The sequence below is a fragment of the Hippocampus guttulatus genome, chromosome 6 (genome assembly GCF_054856545.1).
Source record: "Hippocampus guttulatus isolate MCC_2025c chromosome 6, RoL_Hgut_1.0, whole genome shotgun sequence".
In the NCBI taxonomy this organism is placed as follows: Eukaryota; Metazoa; Chordata; class Actinopteri; order Syngnathiformes; family Syngnathidae; genus Hippocampus; species Hippocampus guttulatus.
Window position 1 is genome coordinate 5,157,765 of NC_141266.1, and position 17,751 is coordinate 5,175,515.

At 41.1% G+C, this 17,751-nt stretch overlaps 1 protein-coding gene across 1 annotated transcript in view; it reads left to right on the plus strand.

Moving 5' to 3' along the window:
• The window catches only part of znf407 (zinc finger protein 407), a 173,869-nt gene that overhangs the window by 104,706 nt on the left and 51,412 nt on the right, over positions 1-17,751 (plus strand). The window contains exons 6-8 of the mRNA XM_086114551.1: positions 3,957-4,123; positions 14,874-14,957; positions 15,492-15,612. Of these exons, the coding sequence (XP_085970677.1) occupies positions 3,957-4,123; positions 14,874-14,957; positions 15,492-15,612 (372 nt within the window). The remainder of the gene's footprint in view (positions 1-3,956; positions 4,124-14,873; positions 14,958-15,491; positions 15,613-17,751) is intronic.

The following is a 17,751-nucleotide window of genomic DNA, read 5'->3' on the forward strand; positions in this document are numbered from 1 at the left end:
AGAGTTTACGTACGGCGAGAATGCGTTGCTTTCGTGCTCTGTCGGACTTCCGTCATGTGTTTGTTTAATAACGACACAAGACTTGGCTGGTAACATCTTTCCTTTTGTAGAAGACTGGACTGTCTCGGAGTTGTTTGTGTAGTTTGTTCATTTGTTGTGTGTTCACAACCCCCCGCTCCCCATATAATTTATTTTGTGATTTCCTCTCTTGATTTTCTGTTTGGCGCATTACGTGTTTGCTTTTCTGAGTGTCATTGAAGTCATCGTTGATTTACGTTTTCGGGGGCGGTCACTCTCGAGCAGAAGGCACAGAGACAGAGAAGGAGAAGGACGTGCCTGTCCAGTAGTCGCTTGAGTTGTGTATACGTTTTAAAAAGAACCAACACGACAGCTCATTTGTTTTCTGTCGTTTTGCTCCGCTGCAGAAACTGCCGTGTGAACGCAAGTTGGGCTGCACCGACGCTGTGCCGGTGCTGACACGCTCAGCGGCTTTGTACGTGTGAACGCTCCACACAATTTGCTGCGGTGTAAAATATATCGCAACAAAATACATCAGTGCAGCGCCGGAGCAAATGTGTGCCGTGTGAACACCCCTTATATACGAACAGCAATGGAATAAATACCCCGAAACGTGGACAACTGATATAAATTCTGCTTCAAACCACCTAATAATAATAAGAATAAAAATAAAAATAATAACAATAATAATAATCAATCTTATTATTATGTCCCTTAAGGACAGACCAGATAAACATTATATTTCAGAAACTGTCCTTATTGTTCATATCTGCATGGATAAATACATGTTGTGATTTTTTTTCTATTATAAATATTAAATTAATGACTTTATAAGTGAATGAATTGATGGCATGAGCCCTACATTTCTTTATTCATGTATGCATATTTACTTGTATGTCCTGATCATATTGATGTATTTGTAACATATCAAGTAGTGAAGGGGACAATTCACAGTTTAAGTAGGATGAAACTGATTTCTTGAATTGGTACCAATACTCAAGGGTCCAATTTTGAGTCTGTTTTTTCTTTTTTTGTGCTAATAAATGTTAACCTAGTTAATAATGTTTAATTTTTTTTGTATTTAATATTATATATGTAAAAATTGACAACTATATACCAAAATACATTAGCATCACAACGTGGAAACAAATGAATAGAATTTACACTGGAAGGATTTACCCCGACGTGCATTCCGTCTTCAGTGTGCAGTCTGACAGACGGACACAAAGTGGGAGCTCCTCCACCCGATGTATCTGTAGGAGCATTAAAACATGCACTTGCGCTGTTGGAACGGATGATTTTTTTTTACCAGCACGCATGAAAAAAATGGGACCATTTGCGAGCATATTGGGTGCATTGCCGAGCCCTGCCAATGGCCAAACCTATTTCACCATCCACTGTCTAGATTTCTCTCTCTCTTGCATTCCTTCTACATTCAGCGGGTTTTGCATGATGCCTGGCTGTTTCAAGGCAATGCACATACAGTATATGTATGTGAGACAGTGAATCGTGACGGAATCTGACATGCGGGGACAAGATCAAAGCACTCCATTTGATCCCATTAAAAAAAAGAAAAAAAAGCAGACCCAAGCCCTGTTGTGATCCTTACAAACCACCCACTGATACTCAGGGCTGGTGGCGCATGCACCTCTGTTCTCTCCTCTGCTTTGCATTGGTTTTCGTTTTTCTCCTTCCCAGCATTGTAAGGGCCTGCCTGCCTGACTTTGTGATTAGGCCGCATAATAAACAATGGCCTGTTTAGCTCATAAAGCAGGAGGAGTGTTGCTCATATTGCTTACAATAAAACATAGCATCTCTTCACTCATTTTATTTACTTCTCCCATGGTGGCATGCGCAGCATTCCATAAATACTGCAGCGAGTGAGGAAATGCAGATTCAAATGTACATCTATTGGTCAAATTATGTTTGTTTTAAGTCATGTAATGAAAGAAATAAGGCCAGTGGCATTTTACAGCTTCCCTTTCCTTCCTCGTAAGCATGCTTAGAATGTCCATACCAGAACATCAAAATTCCACCGAAAGTCATCTTCATGCAACACGGAGATAGTTCTTGTTGCCATGATGCATTTTGCTCTTTCCCCACCCACCGACCCCCACCACCTTTAATTCCCGGCTCTTTCATTTTATGTTTCTCCCCTTTACTCCGTTGGCCCCCTTCTTCCAGTAAGGAAGATGTATGAGTTTGAATTATTGATTCAGACACATGCTACATGCTGCGTGGAGTCATTATTTGTTCAGGTGAGTGTCATGCATCTCACTATGAAAGCGATACCATGGGGATTAAACGACGCAATCAGGACTTAAAGACAGCCACCCCCCCTAAAATAACATGGCCCTCGCTTCAAGACAAATGCTCCCCAAAACCTGACTTCATTTGTTTATGACTTGCACATTAGTCATTCTGCGTCTAAATTATAGAGTGGGGTAAAGATTAATTCTCGCCTGAGTTTTTCTATTGTGTTTAGTTTCTGTGCGTTTCTTAAAGCCCAATAGCACAGCAAATGAATATAGGAGCAAACATCCCACACGTGTAAGACAAAAAAAGCCCACAGTGTTTCAAACAATGTAGGCGTGAGCATGAGGAACAGACACATGTCGAGTTAGTAAAAACACCATATTACTGACACCTACTATACAGAAACTCAGACCGACCAAACATGAACTAAAACAAACCCAGCATTTTTGAAGAAAATAAGACACCGTTTTAATTGCCACTGTTAACAGATATTTGTATTTTAATGTAATTATGTTCATTTGCAAAGTTGTAGTGTACACTGCCGCATATTTGCACTGCATTGTACAGGAGGTTTTTTTCTAATATTGTGCCTGCACATGTAATATACTGTATGATGGTTTCCATTATAATCATATCGCTATTTATTTCATCGAACTTCATTGAACTTGTCCCATCTGATGTCTTGAATTTATGGTCTCATTCTTTTCAGTTGTCTTTATTGTATTGGATTCATTGTGCATGCCAATTGTCAATTTTGTGCATTCCCTGAGTCCCCAAATAAGCTTTTGGCACAGCAAACCACAGTGAATTGTATGCACACAATTTGAGATTGAAACTGTCTATTGAATGCGGAGGGACTGTTCATGATGAAAACATAGATATGAGGATGTGTTTCAATGCACTTTGTAAGCTAGAGAGAAGCTTTGATACAGAGGCCTCAAGAGATGGTGGGTAAAATGTTGATAACTGTTCATTTAACCCTGGCTAAGTGGTCAGGGATGCTGGACAGGTGAACTCTATTCTCCCTGCAGGGCCCCCACACCCCCTCCCATGCTGTGTGTGTGTGTGTGTGTGTGTGTGTGTGTGTGTGTGTGTGTGTGTGTGTGTGTGTGTGTGTGTGTGTGTGTGTGTGTGTGTGTGTGTGTGTGTGTGTGTGTGTGTGTGTGCGTGCGTGCGTGCGTGCGTGCGTGCGTGCGTGCGTGCGTGCGTGCGTGCGTGCGTGCGTGCGTGCGTGCGTGCGTGCGTGCGTGTGTTTGTGTGCGCACGTGCACACACGCTGTAACAGAATTTCTGTAGTCCTCTGGGCCCTGGTGCAAAGCAGAGAATAAATGGTGGAGGTGGCAGGCCAGGACAGAAAAATCAATGCCTGCTTATACAGACATGACATACCAGTAGCCAACTGCACTCTTGTGTGTGCATGTCTATGTGTATGGGAATAGTGTGTGCGCGCGTGCGCTGCGTGTATGCCTTTGTGTGTCAGTGTGGACAGACAGCGTGCAATCAAATGGTCTTGTGCTCGGTGACGAGGACTGCAACTAGCCGGCAACCTCCATTACCTTCCTCATGGCATAGACTGACCAGTATTTTATTCCAGTGGTAGGATCAGTAAATAACAGTTTCCCCTCCTGCTGACTTCCTGTCCCTGCCTCCCTTTCTTCTTCTTTACTTCCTATATTCTACAGGAAGTTCGAGTGCAAGTTGTGTGAGCGCTCCTTTAGTGAAAAATGGGCCCTAAACAACCACCTGAAACTGCACAGTGGGGAGAAACCATATAAGTGTTCCTGGCCGTCCTGCCACTACGCCTTCCTCAACCTGTCAGCAATGAAGGACCATTATCGTACACACACCGGTAAGAAATCTAGTCACTTTTATTTGAAATCTAATACTGATTTACAGCCACATACAAATGTGAATAAACAAAAACAGAGTTTATTTACGATATCGTAAAAAGAAAAAAAATGTGCTTTCTGATTCCGCTCTCGATGGGTAAACCTGAAATTTTACATTTAAAGTTAAATGTGAAGATCTCATCTCAGATTAATAATGAAAACAAATCTTTTTTTTTCAGTGGGGAAAACTCAATTTGGCTGATTATATGCCTTATTATTGGCCATCTGTATTTATTTTCAACACCCAAAGATAGATGAAAAGGGTGTGCTGTACCAGTTAGTAGATCACATTTAGCTTTTTTTCTGGATTTTAATTATAAGGTACAGATGAATATGAGATGCATTATTTTTCGACACTTAATCAAAACAATTTAAAAATGAACTGCGAACCGCCAGAAGATGTCCAAGTTAGCTGCTTAAAGATCAGCTTTTTCTGTACATATTTGGCCAAGTCCAACTTCATGAAATTTCTTGTCTCTGTTAAAGCAAGTTCTGTTTGGGTCAGAATAAAATCACCATGTCAGTATTTTGTTGACCTTATTAAGTAATACAAATGTAACTAAATTCTAATCTAAAAAAATAATAATAATAAAAAAATTGTGGTCATTGATCATACCCGTACAATTTGGAACCAATTTTCTGCTGACATTTTTCTCACATTAGTGATGCCAAGAGTTAAAATGAAAGTTAGTTTGTCTCTGAAAACCACCTATCTTTTGGGTCTGTTCTTTGTAGATTGTTACGTCACAGTGAATCATATTCAGAACAGTTTGCTAAGACGTATTTGGAGCTAGGCAACTCACAAAAGATTAACTGGATCGTTTACTTCCACACTTGAGGGGTGGGCACTCCAGAGACGCAACTATTTGCATTCAAGCAATTCAAAAGGCAATTTTGCTCGGTAATTCCCCCTTAAATGATACCTAAGTCGTACGCCAGGTCAACCCAAATGTCTGTGTCGCAAGCAAGTAGTTTCGCCTCTGCTTTATTCATGTCCCATATGTGGCCGTTTAAGTCAGTGACAGAAGCAGCAGCCAGCAGCCTGACAGCCTGACTGAATGCTTGCAGGAGAGCTCTCCATCCGTCATGGGTGCCTGCTGTGTAAGAGAGAGATTTGCTGGATGTTATTTAAAATGTGCTGCAACAGTGACAGAACATCAAGGCACCTCTGACATAATTAGACACTTCATTTTCATTTGAATCTAGCACTCATTATTCCCTATCAGGTGGCCCGCATCATTGTCACCAGGAGAGGCGTGTGCTCCTTGTGGTTATGGGTGCATGCACACGTCTTTGACACAAATAAAATGCCAATGTGAGAAGACTGAATTAATTGAAATGAAAAAGGGAAAGTGTTGAAAAGAGAATGAAGAATTGAATATTGCACTCATAGGGGTGTACGGTTACGAGCACAAAGTTACTGTCACGTTGCCCTTCACCAAGAATGGCCCCCTTGACAAAATGTGTTGAATGCCTTTCAACACTGTCATACGTAATGTCGAAACAGACACGTTAAAAAGAAACTTGGCATAAGCATTTCAGGATAACCGTTCCTAGTTGTTGAATGTTTCACCAAAACCACTACTTTCAGGCAAATTGGAATCCACAAAAATATATGAATAAAAATACAAAACCAAAGTGTGCAATTTGAAAGCTAATTACTGCAATAATCACGTATTGGGGTCGCTTGTCTAAACAAAATGAAACTCCTTGCCATTCTAAAGATGTGACATTCTCTCTCATCCCAGTCTTTTGTTTCGAAAATAAAAAAATAATAAATCATGACATCTGAAAATACAGTCAAGAGACACTAAATAACACGCTTCAATGTTGGTAGATTTCTTCTTTGTTAAATAACATGCTCGTGAGAATTTTATGTTCATTTTTTTTTCCCAAAATACAGATGCACATACAGTACTTCATGGTATCTGTTTCAGTCTAGCTTATAATCAAGGATGACATATTTCCTTTTAAAGATTAGAACCATTGGCCAATTCCCTTATATTTTATCTGATCTCATTCACAGCTTGGAGGATGGTGCCAATTCCTCATGTGAGCAAATGTAAAAATGCGAACACTTTACTTTATTGTGTTCACTGTCTTTATTTTTGTATGGCTAACATTTACTCCATGTACAGCATTTTGTATCCAACGAAAAAAACATTTACAGGAATCAGTGGAATCAACATGAAAACCACAGAGCTGTTCCTGGGTTGAAAAACAAGATATTTTGAAGAAAACAGTCATTGCATGAGATACATACATAAAAACGAGAGGCCGACAAAGTAAAATGAAAGATGCTCGTAACAAAGAACCAGGAAAAGACGAGAACGAACCAAAAGTGCTTGCAAAAGGCAAAGCGCAAGAAAAACTTAAATTGCTTGTCAACTCAAAGGACAAAATAATCCAATACACAAAGAACATAAACCGAGAATACATTTCAAGAATACTTACGGAAGTTTAATGCATATGTTTGTTTTTTTTTACCGGGTACGGGAATTTCCGTTTGATAGAGGTCTGCAGGTGGGCGATATGATTTCTCCCTCTTTCTCTCTGCAACTTCACGCAACTGAGCCACCTAGCGCTCAAATGCCTGTCATTACAAATCCAAATGAAATGAATGCAATCATTCACATCGAACCTTAATTGTTTACCAACCTTCGGCAGGCCGGATTAAAAAAAAAAACAACAACGTCCGAATCCGGCCCGCGGGCCGTACTTTGCCCACCTCTGCTCTAGTTGGAGACTAAAAAAAAAAAAAAGAAAACAAACAAGACAGACACCTTTTTTTGGTCTCTCTAAAGACCCCAAAGCAGTCACAAAGCAAGAGCAAAGTGTCAAAATGTTTGCAGAAGATTTACCGAACAAAGGTAATGAGATTATATTAGAATATGCTGCAAGCAATTCATTTACAAGAAGAATCGGGGGGGGGGGGGGGTGCTGATAATAAGTGCAGATGAAAAGAGGTGGAAGGTTTGAAACTGGCCATGTCGCTCTCCAGACATGAAGCCTGTAGCGCATGCATTTTCCCCATGAGAGAAGACTGGAGTAACCCCTGAGAATAAACCAAATGAGCCTGTGATGAAAGCCCGGAAAAGCATCACAAACAAACAATGCAAACGTTTGTTGGTGTAATTCAGGGGTGGCCAACCAGTCAGAGACGAAGAGACCATTTTTTTACTGTGTTACTGCAAAGAGCCAAATCATGCCCTTCCTTGCGCACGCTCGCGCGCGCGCGCACACACACGAACACACACACACGCGAACACACACACACACACACGCACACACTATTTTGGCCAAAGATCGACTTTTGAAGCGACCAACTTCTCACGAACGACCCTATCGCGCACGTGCAAGCATTTATACACGCTGCACTCACGCGGGTACCCACCAGTGCACTCACACACATATGCACGCACACCACGATGTGCAACAGTCGGAACGGGCCGAAAATGAACAAAGCTAAAGATACAAACAAATCTTTTTTTCACACCCATTTCCTCCTCCCACCCATTGCGGTCGACTTGGGACCAGTTCGCTGGCTCCCGGTCGATTCTGATCGATGTATTGGGCACCCCTGCCTTAAAATCAGAGGTAATTCGCTGGCTAGCTTAGCGCTTAGCGGCCGTTGTTTACGCATGAGCGGTGATGCCGTCATCTGATTGGTCTCTATGTCAATCAAGTAAAGGGATTGATGACAGGCTGACTAGCTTAGCGCTTAGCGCCGTTGTTTGCGCATGAGCGGTGATGCAGTCATCTGATTGGTTGCCCTCTATGTCAGTCAAGTAACGGGATTGACAATAGGCTGACGTAGTACGTTCTGTGTAGTTAGCGCCTTCGATGCTTGTCATGTGAAAGCCCGGGAGCCGCACTGAACCAGCCAAAGAGCCGCATGCGGCTCGTGAGCCGCGGATTGGCCACCCCTCGTGTAATTGGTCGCAGGCCTGATACAGTTAATTGCAAGCGAAGAATTTACAACTAAATATTCAGTCCTCTCCCCTTCCCCAGTAATTAATGTCTGTTTTCCTATATTTGTGCTCATCAGATGTACATGGAGAACAAATGCTGATGTGTTGTCTCATTTTTATCTTTTGATGTTGACCTCAAATATGTTTTGTTGACAGCAAAAATATACAAAATTGGCCCGAATGCTCCAATACTTTTGAAGGGGAATGCATTCCTAAAAACAAGGAAAATGTCATTTTGAATAGCAAATACAAGATTGCCACTTACTTAGGGTTGGTAATACCCTGTACAGTTCATATTAACACCTCATCCTAAAACACAAGTGCCTTGTTGTTCTTATTGTTTAAAGAGAAAAAAAAAAAAACATTAGCACCTCCAGCTCTCCTTTAGTGCCCTGAACTGCATGCATTGTTCCTCTCTGATTTGTGTGCTTTTGTTATTAATCACTTTGCCTCACACACCTGTCGTGTCTGAGAGATTGGAGGGAGGGCCGAGCGGGTAGTTCTGTGGTCTTCAGCCGCCAGGGTCATTTGTAACCACTGATGAATGAGCGACACAAATAAATAAATAAGTGTACTACATTTTACCCACCCAGCTTTTTTCCCTAGCTCTTGGGCATTGCAAGGAAAAGGGGTGGGGGCGGGGTCTGCGGTGACGCGGAGGGATGTGTTGGGGGCTGAATGCCGCGACAGGGCTACAATTGATTTCCTCATTGCCTCAGTTTGTCGCTTAATCTGGCGATATGCTGATAAATCTTCGTACTTTGTCAATTAATTTCTCTGAAAAATGAGAGCCAAAATGGCGAGCACATCAATACAGCAGCGGATTCCATGTCAAAAATTAAGCGGTAAAATTAATTGCCCTCCCGTCCTCTCCTGTTAAAACATAACTAATGAGGGAAGCAATTATAGCATGGCGAGTCCACCAGGGTTGAAACATACACTCTTATAATGGAATATATACTGTATATATATGCTTATAAACACACGCACACACATACCTACACACACACACACACACACACACACACACACACACACATAGTAGGGAAAGTGGTACTGCACTGTTTGGATCCAAAGATATTTTATAGTTTTGCATTAAGGTACTTTTAAATATGGTGCATCGTGCGAGCGTCAAGAAAGATGCATGTGCTTTCATAGGTTAATGGTAATGCTACATATTATTTGTTGAATATAAAAATGTTCAGGTGATTCATGTCACTCTGGGCAGATAGTGTGTTTAGTTGTGGGGAAGATAGGTGAGCTTCCAGTCCTGACTTGTGATTGTATGATTTCAATTTTTGTTTCACTAGTCAACACTAATGTGATGAAAGTCAAATAGACGTTAAGGAATTTATTCCTTAACGTGATTTTGTTTGCCCCTCTCTGTTGTTGGATCTGTTCAAACACTTGAAAGCAAGAATGTAGTATGCTGTTGAGGGTATATCTTGCTTACTGTGATTACAATCACCTTAAGTGCCCCCTCACCCCCACCACGTTTAGGACCCCTCCAGAGGACATGTTTGACATCAAAAGAGGAACTGTTATCTCAAGTACCGTATTTTCCGCACTAAAAGGTGCAGTGGATTATGAGGCGCACCTTCAACGAATGGTTTATTTTTTAAAATGTTTTCATATATTGGACACACTGGTTTATAAGACGCAATCTACAATGCATCCACAGGATGAAGCTACACTCCTTCCTTTCGACTCGAGAGACGTTAATGACCGCCTCCGAAAAACGTAAACAGTACTTCAATGAAACTACGAAAATTGAAAATAATGCATAAAAACAGAAAATCAAGCGAGGAAATAACAAAATATATTCTATATTCCCCCTTGGCATTTCCTTGAGCGTAGCTCCAACAGATGTTAGTTCAATGTTGGAGACTGGACTGTATCAGAAGTTTTTGTTATTTATTCCCTTGTTGTATATTCCCAAACGAATAAATCACAAAATACATTCTGTAGGGGGCTAGAGAATTTATTTTGTGATTTCCTCGTTTGATTTTCTGTTTTGATGCATTATTTTCAATTTTCGTAGTTTATTTGACGGAATCGTTAATTTACGTTTGTCGGAGGCGGTCATGAACGCCTGTCGAGAAGAAGAGAAGGCACGGTGACGGACAAAGACGTACCTGTATTTGTTGAGACTGTGAAAACCATTAATAAAGTGTGCGTTTTTAAAAAACACCACAGCTCTCCTTTTTTCAGAGCTGCAACAAAAATGTATTTAATAAAGCAGCGACACAGTTCACTGAACCAACAGCAAGTTATAACATTGTAAGCATGTCTCCAGCAAGGAATCATTTCGGGGTCGACACATTATCGTAATGACCATACACAAAGCACACCGGATTTTAAGGCGTGTGGTAAGCTTTTAAGAAAATGGAAGACTTTTTGGTGCGCCCTATAGTGCGGAAAATACGGTATTTGTGTTGCTGCCATCACATCAAAGCTCAGATCGAAGACAATGGTGTGTAGTCGTGGTCTGGTCTCACCTCACCACTCCCAACGTTTTCCAGCCACACCGAGTCCAATGAGATGTTCGTTTCTTTGTTTCTGGGATTTGCATGGAGGCGTAACTCCCCGCCTCTCATTATCATATTGTCTCTATATATTCTCATGACTATTTTCTCTGGGCGAAATCTGAAACTCTCAGGAGCCCAAATCGATTCGGATAGTGATGTGATAAACTGCAGGATAGAAGTGTACTGTTTCTTGGATGGTGGAGAGAGGGTGATATGGACTATCTCTTCTCCAAAAAGAACTGAAGGTAATGAATTTGTTTAATGACACCACATTTGCTGATCAGCTACGAGCTTTGCAGTTAGCAAATGTAGAATGAGCTGAAAAGCTTCCCTTTTTGTTCAAGTCACTTTTGAAATACTGTAAACCACATTGTGATTGCGTGCACCACGTCCAGTCACTCGTCATAACTAGGAGGTCACTGTCTTCCTACTGATGAATGCCGAAGAACCAATCGAAAGACAACGTAGGACATGTCACACTAGTCCGCTCTTGTGTGATGTTTTTTTTTTTTCCGGGCAGAGAAAAAAAGCAACTTGTACAGTGTGCTTTCTACTGGGACAGCCGGGTAACTTGGCCAAACCTTTTCACCTTCTGGGCCTACCACAAGAGCAGGTTCTGCATGGCGGGCATTTGCTGTTTGTGCAATTGATGGTGGACATCTTTGTGTGTGGTGGAATCATTTCCTCACTGTCCCTTTCACTGGTTCTCCCACTGACATATCCCTCGTCAGTAAAGGTGATGGACTTAATTCATTCCTTTTGCTGCAAGCAGCTCTATTTTCTCCTTAAGTCAAAAGTGTGTGATTAGCGATCGGTCGACGTCACACTCCAAATGTCATTGTGGAGTAGTAAGGTCGCTTAAAACAAGTAGACTAGTCTGTACAACACTGAGTTCAGACAACATTGTTTCACTGCTGCACCACCTTGCCTTTTTGGTCACCAGAGATTGTTCCACCACAGATCAGCAGATGAAAAGCACACGAGTAATTTATTGCCAATGTTTTCTCCTCAAGAATGCTCAAGAATAATTGTGGCGACCGCAGCTAGGCATAAGGATCGATGGTTATGGATTTTTCTGTGGTGAGGTCTTGGAGCGCTGGGTGTAATGAGAGATGGAGAGAGGGAAAGGGCTAGAGGAGTGACCGGCTTTGTACTTTCTCATATAAAGTGAAGGTCTAAACGGATAGCGTGGACAGGCTAGAGACAATGGAGTCGGTAGTACCTCGTTTGTGCTGCCGTTCTGCACAAAATACGATTGAGATCATTGTCACATTGCGGACCACATAATAGGTGCACTTTTAATCATAATAATATTGACAACTGCATGTGACAATATGAACTGTACACTGGACTATTATCACTACAGCCTAAATATGTCATTTTAAGGGGAAAACCATCTCCAAATTAAAAGAGGGTCAGACGAATTACATAGAGCACCGTATCACTTTTAGCAAGTGTATAAAACAGTAGCACAGTCCATCTCATATTGAGCGTTCATTGTCCGATATGGCTCAAGTTTTATTTGTCGAACAAATATAATCCTGTGTACTGCTATTGGATTTTTGACAGGTATTTTTTTCGGAGGGGTGAGGGGGATAATGATTTTTAGTAAAGTGGAATCTTTACGTATCACTTGAAAAATGCTGCTTTTTAAGGCTGATTTATCCGCGTTAGATGGTACTGAATTTAAGATTCTCATTGTTAGATTTGAAATATGGATGTATGCATGTATGTCCCAAATGTTGCAGAGTGGGTCTAAGTCTTGCTGTGTGTTAGGGTTTGTGAGTGTGTAAGTGTGTGTCTGCACACTCTGTGTGTGAAATTCTGCACACATGGGCGAGAGAAAGAAAGAGCAAGCTCGTCATGCTGTTAATGACAAGGCCAGATGCAGAGAAGGGAGGAGGAGTGTGAAAAAGCTCTCCACGCTCCCCATCTGGACGGCATCGCCCCCAAATGAAGTTGTAGAAAACCATCCCATTGATAATAAAGCTAATTTTTATGGCTCTGACAAGTATGTAATTATGTTCAGCGGTGCTTTTCAGATTTTATCACAGTCAATAAACCACACTGGCAATTTCCCGTCTCTCATCCGACATATTTACATGGATCCATCTGATTGGAGGAATGACTTAGCTGTGAGAGCTCTGATGGATATACACTAGTGATCTGTGACTCTTGCATGGCTCATCTGTGAGCCAACTGAACTTGTTTCTCATATATTTACTCGACTCGTTCTATTCTATTTTATACTACATTTAAGTACCCTTCTAACACATTTTCTATTTAGTTATAACTTTTTGTAATATTTTCTTGGGATGGGTGAGTACCGATGCCCACCCAGAAGAAAAGCAAAGATGAAGACGGTTTGGCTGTCGACCACTCCTTTTCACCTCAATCTGTCGCTGTTGTTGTCGAGCAACCTCCAACTGGGCCCCAAAGCGGCTCCTAAAGCCGCAGCGGCCCGGGTACCTGCAGGCCCAGTTGTCGGCTGTAGACTGGGAACTGTTCGTAGCCCGAAGGCACGCCCAACACCGCATGGAGGTCGTTCCCGAGTTGGGCTCAAGCTGTTGCTGTCGTTGCACGGCACCAAGATCGCCGTGGCTTCCACAAATTATTACAAACCCAAGTTCAGTGACGGGATATTGCGCTCAACATAAAAACAGAATGCAATGAATTACAAATCATGTTCAACCTATATTTAATGGAAGACACTACAAAGAAGGTATTTAATGTATTATTGTTTTTAACAAATAATCATTGGGACAGGGTCACGTTTACCACTGTGTTACATCATCTCTTCTTTTAACATTCAATAAAGGTTTGGGAACTGAGTTGTTGAAGCTTTGGGGGTGGAATTATTGCCCATTCTTGCTTGAAGTACAGCTTCAGCTGTTCAACAGTCCGGGGTCTCTGTTTTCATATTATACGCTTCACAATGTGCCACACATATTCAATGGGAGACACGTGTGGACTGCAGGCAGGCCAGTCAAGTACCCACACTCTTTTACTACGAAGCCATGTTGTTGTAGTACGTGCAAAATGTAGTTTGGCATTGCCTTGCTGGAATAAGCAGGGGTGTCCATAAAACAGATATTGCTTTGAAGGTAGCATATGTTTCTCCAAAATCTAGATGTACCTTTCAGCATTAATGGTGCCTTCACAGATCAAATGCAATTTACCGCACACTCACATTCCTATGTAAAGTCTTGCTGTACTTTTCTGTGGCTATAGACTGTCAAAGTTCACTAAAAACTTTTAGACACGTAAACTAAGCTTAACGTAAGCTTTTTGGGCCTGTACCAGACATTCTGGTTTGGTACGTGTTGTAATTCTTAACATTCACTCTCGTATTTAGTTATTTACAGCTCAGAACAGTCATATGACGTGATGTCAGATTGCCTCCTCCTCTTCTTCTTGTTCTTCTATTTCTTAGTCATGTACTTCATTACGTGGGTGTCACCCAGTGTTCCAACTGAAATGCCACAGGAGAATTAAACGGTGACAAACTTGTGTTGCCAAAATTGTGGTTAAATGGTAGATAGTCCTCATTGTTACTTGAAGCACAGTTATATTCAATTTAATTCTTTGAAGTTGTGCAAACCACATATTTTGATTAGGACTTCTGGCCCCTACATTGTTTGTTTTATTGCATTTATTTTTGTTTATTTTTTTGAATTTATTTTATAGTGTTTTATATACAAAATATGTGTTTTATGAACAAATGGAAAAAGGACCATCAACATTTGACATCAATATTTTTCAATTTTAAAGAAAATGCTCTATTGACATATATAGGTCTCTCTTTAAAATGATGTTTTGGGGAAATTTGAGGTTTTAAAATGTCTTGTGGTATTGGGAACTACTCAAGATTCGAGTGGTATCAATCTGAAAAAAAGTGGTCTTGAACATCTTTAATATTTTCCTGAGTGACGCTTGAGCAATAACTTTTTTCCCATTAATTGTTAAATGTCAAAAAAGATTGACGCAACAGACGTAAAATCATTGCAGGCAGACCTTTTTTTTTAAATTATTTTTGTGTCAAAAAAAGCATAAACCAAAGGCACAGTAACACAAAATGGTGATAAATCACACTTTGTTTTCTGTGGGAATTATATAATGTTCCCTACATGTTATAGAATTATGTATCTACTTCCTTTTTTGCTCCGTGGGCAATACGATGTGTAAATGACTGTTTTTTTCTCCTTGTACAGGTGAAAAGACTTTCCTCTGTGACCTGTGTGGTTTTGCTGGAGGTACACGGCATGCTCTCACCAAGCACAGACGCCAGCACACAGGTACGAAATTCACACACACAACCACCAATGTATAAACTCAATAATATCAGAGTGACACTTCAAGATAAAATAAATAAATAAAAGTAATATTTTCCCCTCCACATAATTTTAGCAACTATGCTACAAACAAAACTGTGTCTGTGTGACACGCTGCTGTCATTGATAGGCATGTGTACCAGCAAGGCTGAGATTTTTTAATTTTAGTTATCATTCCACCATGTCAGTCTGGAGTTCAGGGAAATTGCATATTTTTTGATGGGCTGTCTATAATAGTGTTTTGGGTGAGGAAATGAGAAAGTGAAACAACACACTGCTCTTAGGTGCTGATGGGCAGGTGCCCAAGGGTCAATAATCATGTTTTGAGTGTAAATGTAAATTTTTATAATTCAGTTTCCTCTTTATTTGTCTTATGCTCCCACTGCAAACGTTATCTCCTTTCTGTGCATGTTGGCATGTGTTAATTCGCCGGATTCCAGATTTTGCAATTCTTTTTTTATGATGCCAATTTGATTGTCAAATTGCTCTGCCCCGCAGGAGAGAGACCCTTCAAATGTAAACTTTGCAACTTCGCTTCAACCACCCAGTCCCACCTGTCAAGACACAATCGTGTTCACACCGGGGAGAAACCATACCGTTGCCCCTGGTGCGAATACAGGTTGGTACCAGCTCAATGACCTGCCCACACTTGGTGGTGCTGATGGCCAATGATTATCAAGAGGGGGTGCATGGTGCTTGGGGGAATAGGTAGTATGGCAAGCAGGTGGCACAGTTTCTGCGTGCGCGTGTGTGCGTGCGTCTGTCTGTGTGTGTCTGTGTGTGTGTATGTGGGGGGGGGGGGGGTGCACGAGCACAAGCGAGTGTGTGTTGCTGTAAAACCTGGATGTAGGAGGTGAAATGGGGCTGCTCTAATCTCCCACACTGTTCCATCTCATTATGAACAATCCCAGTCACATCTCCCTAACATGCATTCAGACACAATGTCACAGACACTGACGGGTCCATGTCATTAAAACACCATCATACCATGTTGTAAATTAAATGGAAATTGTCAGTGAAATAGATTTTTTTTGTCTGGTTCTGAAGATTTGTGAATGCATTTACATCGGTTTGTACAGTGAAACACACTGAACACACTGAAATATCTGCCAGTGTTGTTACGTTCTATGAATGCCATTATTAGCTGAAACGTTTACATTTTAAAACAGACTCATTTTATCAAGCACCGTGTTTAGATCAGATAAATTATATAAGAGGTGTTTGGATGTGAAAGGAGCAAAATTACACGATAGTGAATGCCTGTGGGGGATAGGGACAGGGCTGGCCCACGTATAGCCAAAATCTGGATCTAATTGACAGCCATTATAAATGCATTGAAGGGGAAGAAAAAAAAATAAATCAACAAAACAGGGATAAAACCGCCAAAAAGTATTTTCCTCAAAATGGGTGTTGATTCCCATAAACAAACCAACAATATAATACAAAAACGCGTAACTCTGTGGGTGCCGGACCTCTAATATGTGGGGATCCACTGTTCATCAAATAATGGTGTTCTGAATCTGAACATCAGCGTCTGGGACCAATGAATTGTCTTTTTGCGGAGATTCTATCCACTGAGGCTTGATTCTGAAATGCTTAAAAATGACCGGGTAGAAACTAATGTATCATACGTCGCTTATTCTATGTAGCTATTCAAATGGAGATAGATGCTAGATTTCTTTGCTGTGGTCCAAAAAAGAAATTGCTGCCGAGTATGTGTGTGGCACTATTTGCCAGCTTTGTATGCAAATTGCTCAACTTTTGCTATTGGATATTTATTTATTTATCCATGTGTTTGTTTATTTACATTCTTAAAGTCAAAGTGGAAAACTGAATTGTCTAATTGATACGCAGCCCCTGACTCCTGCCACCAACTAATGACTGTTTCTGGAACGGTGCTACATATTTCACTTTGCTTGAAAATGCTGCTTCAGTTTGAATTATGGTGGCTTTGAGGATGACATGCCTCTTGACAGCGGCAGAAATGTTTGCAACCTTGTAAAGCGGAGGGAGGCATGTGGAGGCTGCAAAGGATTATTAGTGGGTTTTCTTGGCAGTTAAAGGTCCAAAAAACACCACTGATCTAAATAAGCCCCTCACACACCCCCGCAAACACATTTGACTGTCCCTCTACACAAGTGGCTCTCAATTACACGTTTCCAATTACCATACGCTTGCCGCATGGGGAAATGTGAAAATTATTAAAATAAAGGAGGGCAGGAGAGCGGCAGAGACAGAATTTGACAGAAGGGGTGATGTACACACTCAGCATCAGTATGGCTGATTCCCATGGTGAGTGCATTGATGGGGGAGGAAGTTGAAACAGTGCCGGACTAATTAATACAGTGTATAGGAGGAGGACTGGTGCTGGCTTTCACTAACTGTGGCGCCTACTGACTTCTAAATGCTCACTGTGTTGTTTTAATATGACAATTACACCATTACCATATCTGAGAGATAGTATACCCCGTAGGAATCCACCTACGCTCGATTCAGAAGTTTTGAAGTGTTGCCTTTAATTCATATTTTACTTTCACTTTTTGCAAAATAAGTCACTCTTTGTAATGTATGCGCATTTCAGTAATATGTCTGTGACAATCAACGACTGTTAAGAGTATTCGGAAGTCTGTTAGTTTCATGACATGAACAAATACAGCCACAGTTTAATCACCTCGGATGCCTGAGGAGCTTGATGTTTCAACACTGCATTCATACAGCATGTTTAGAATTTCGGCGACCGATCCCTTGGATTTCTAAA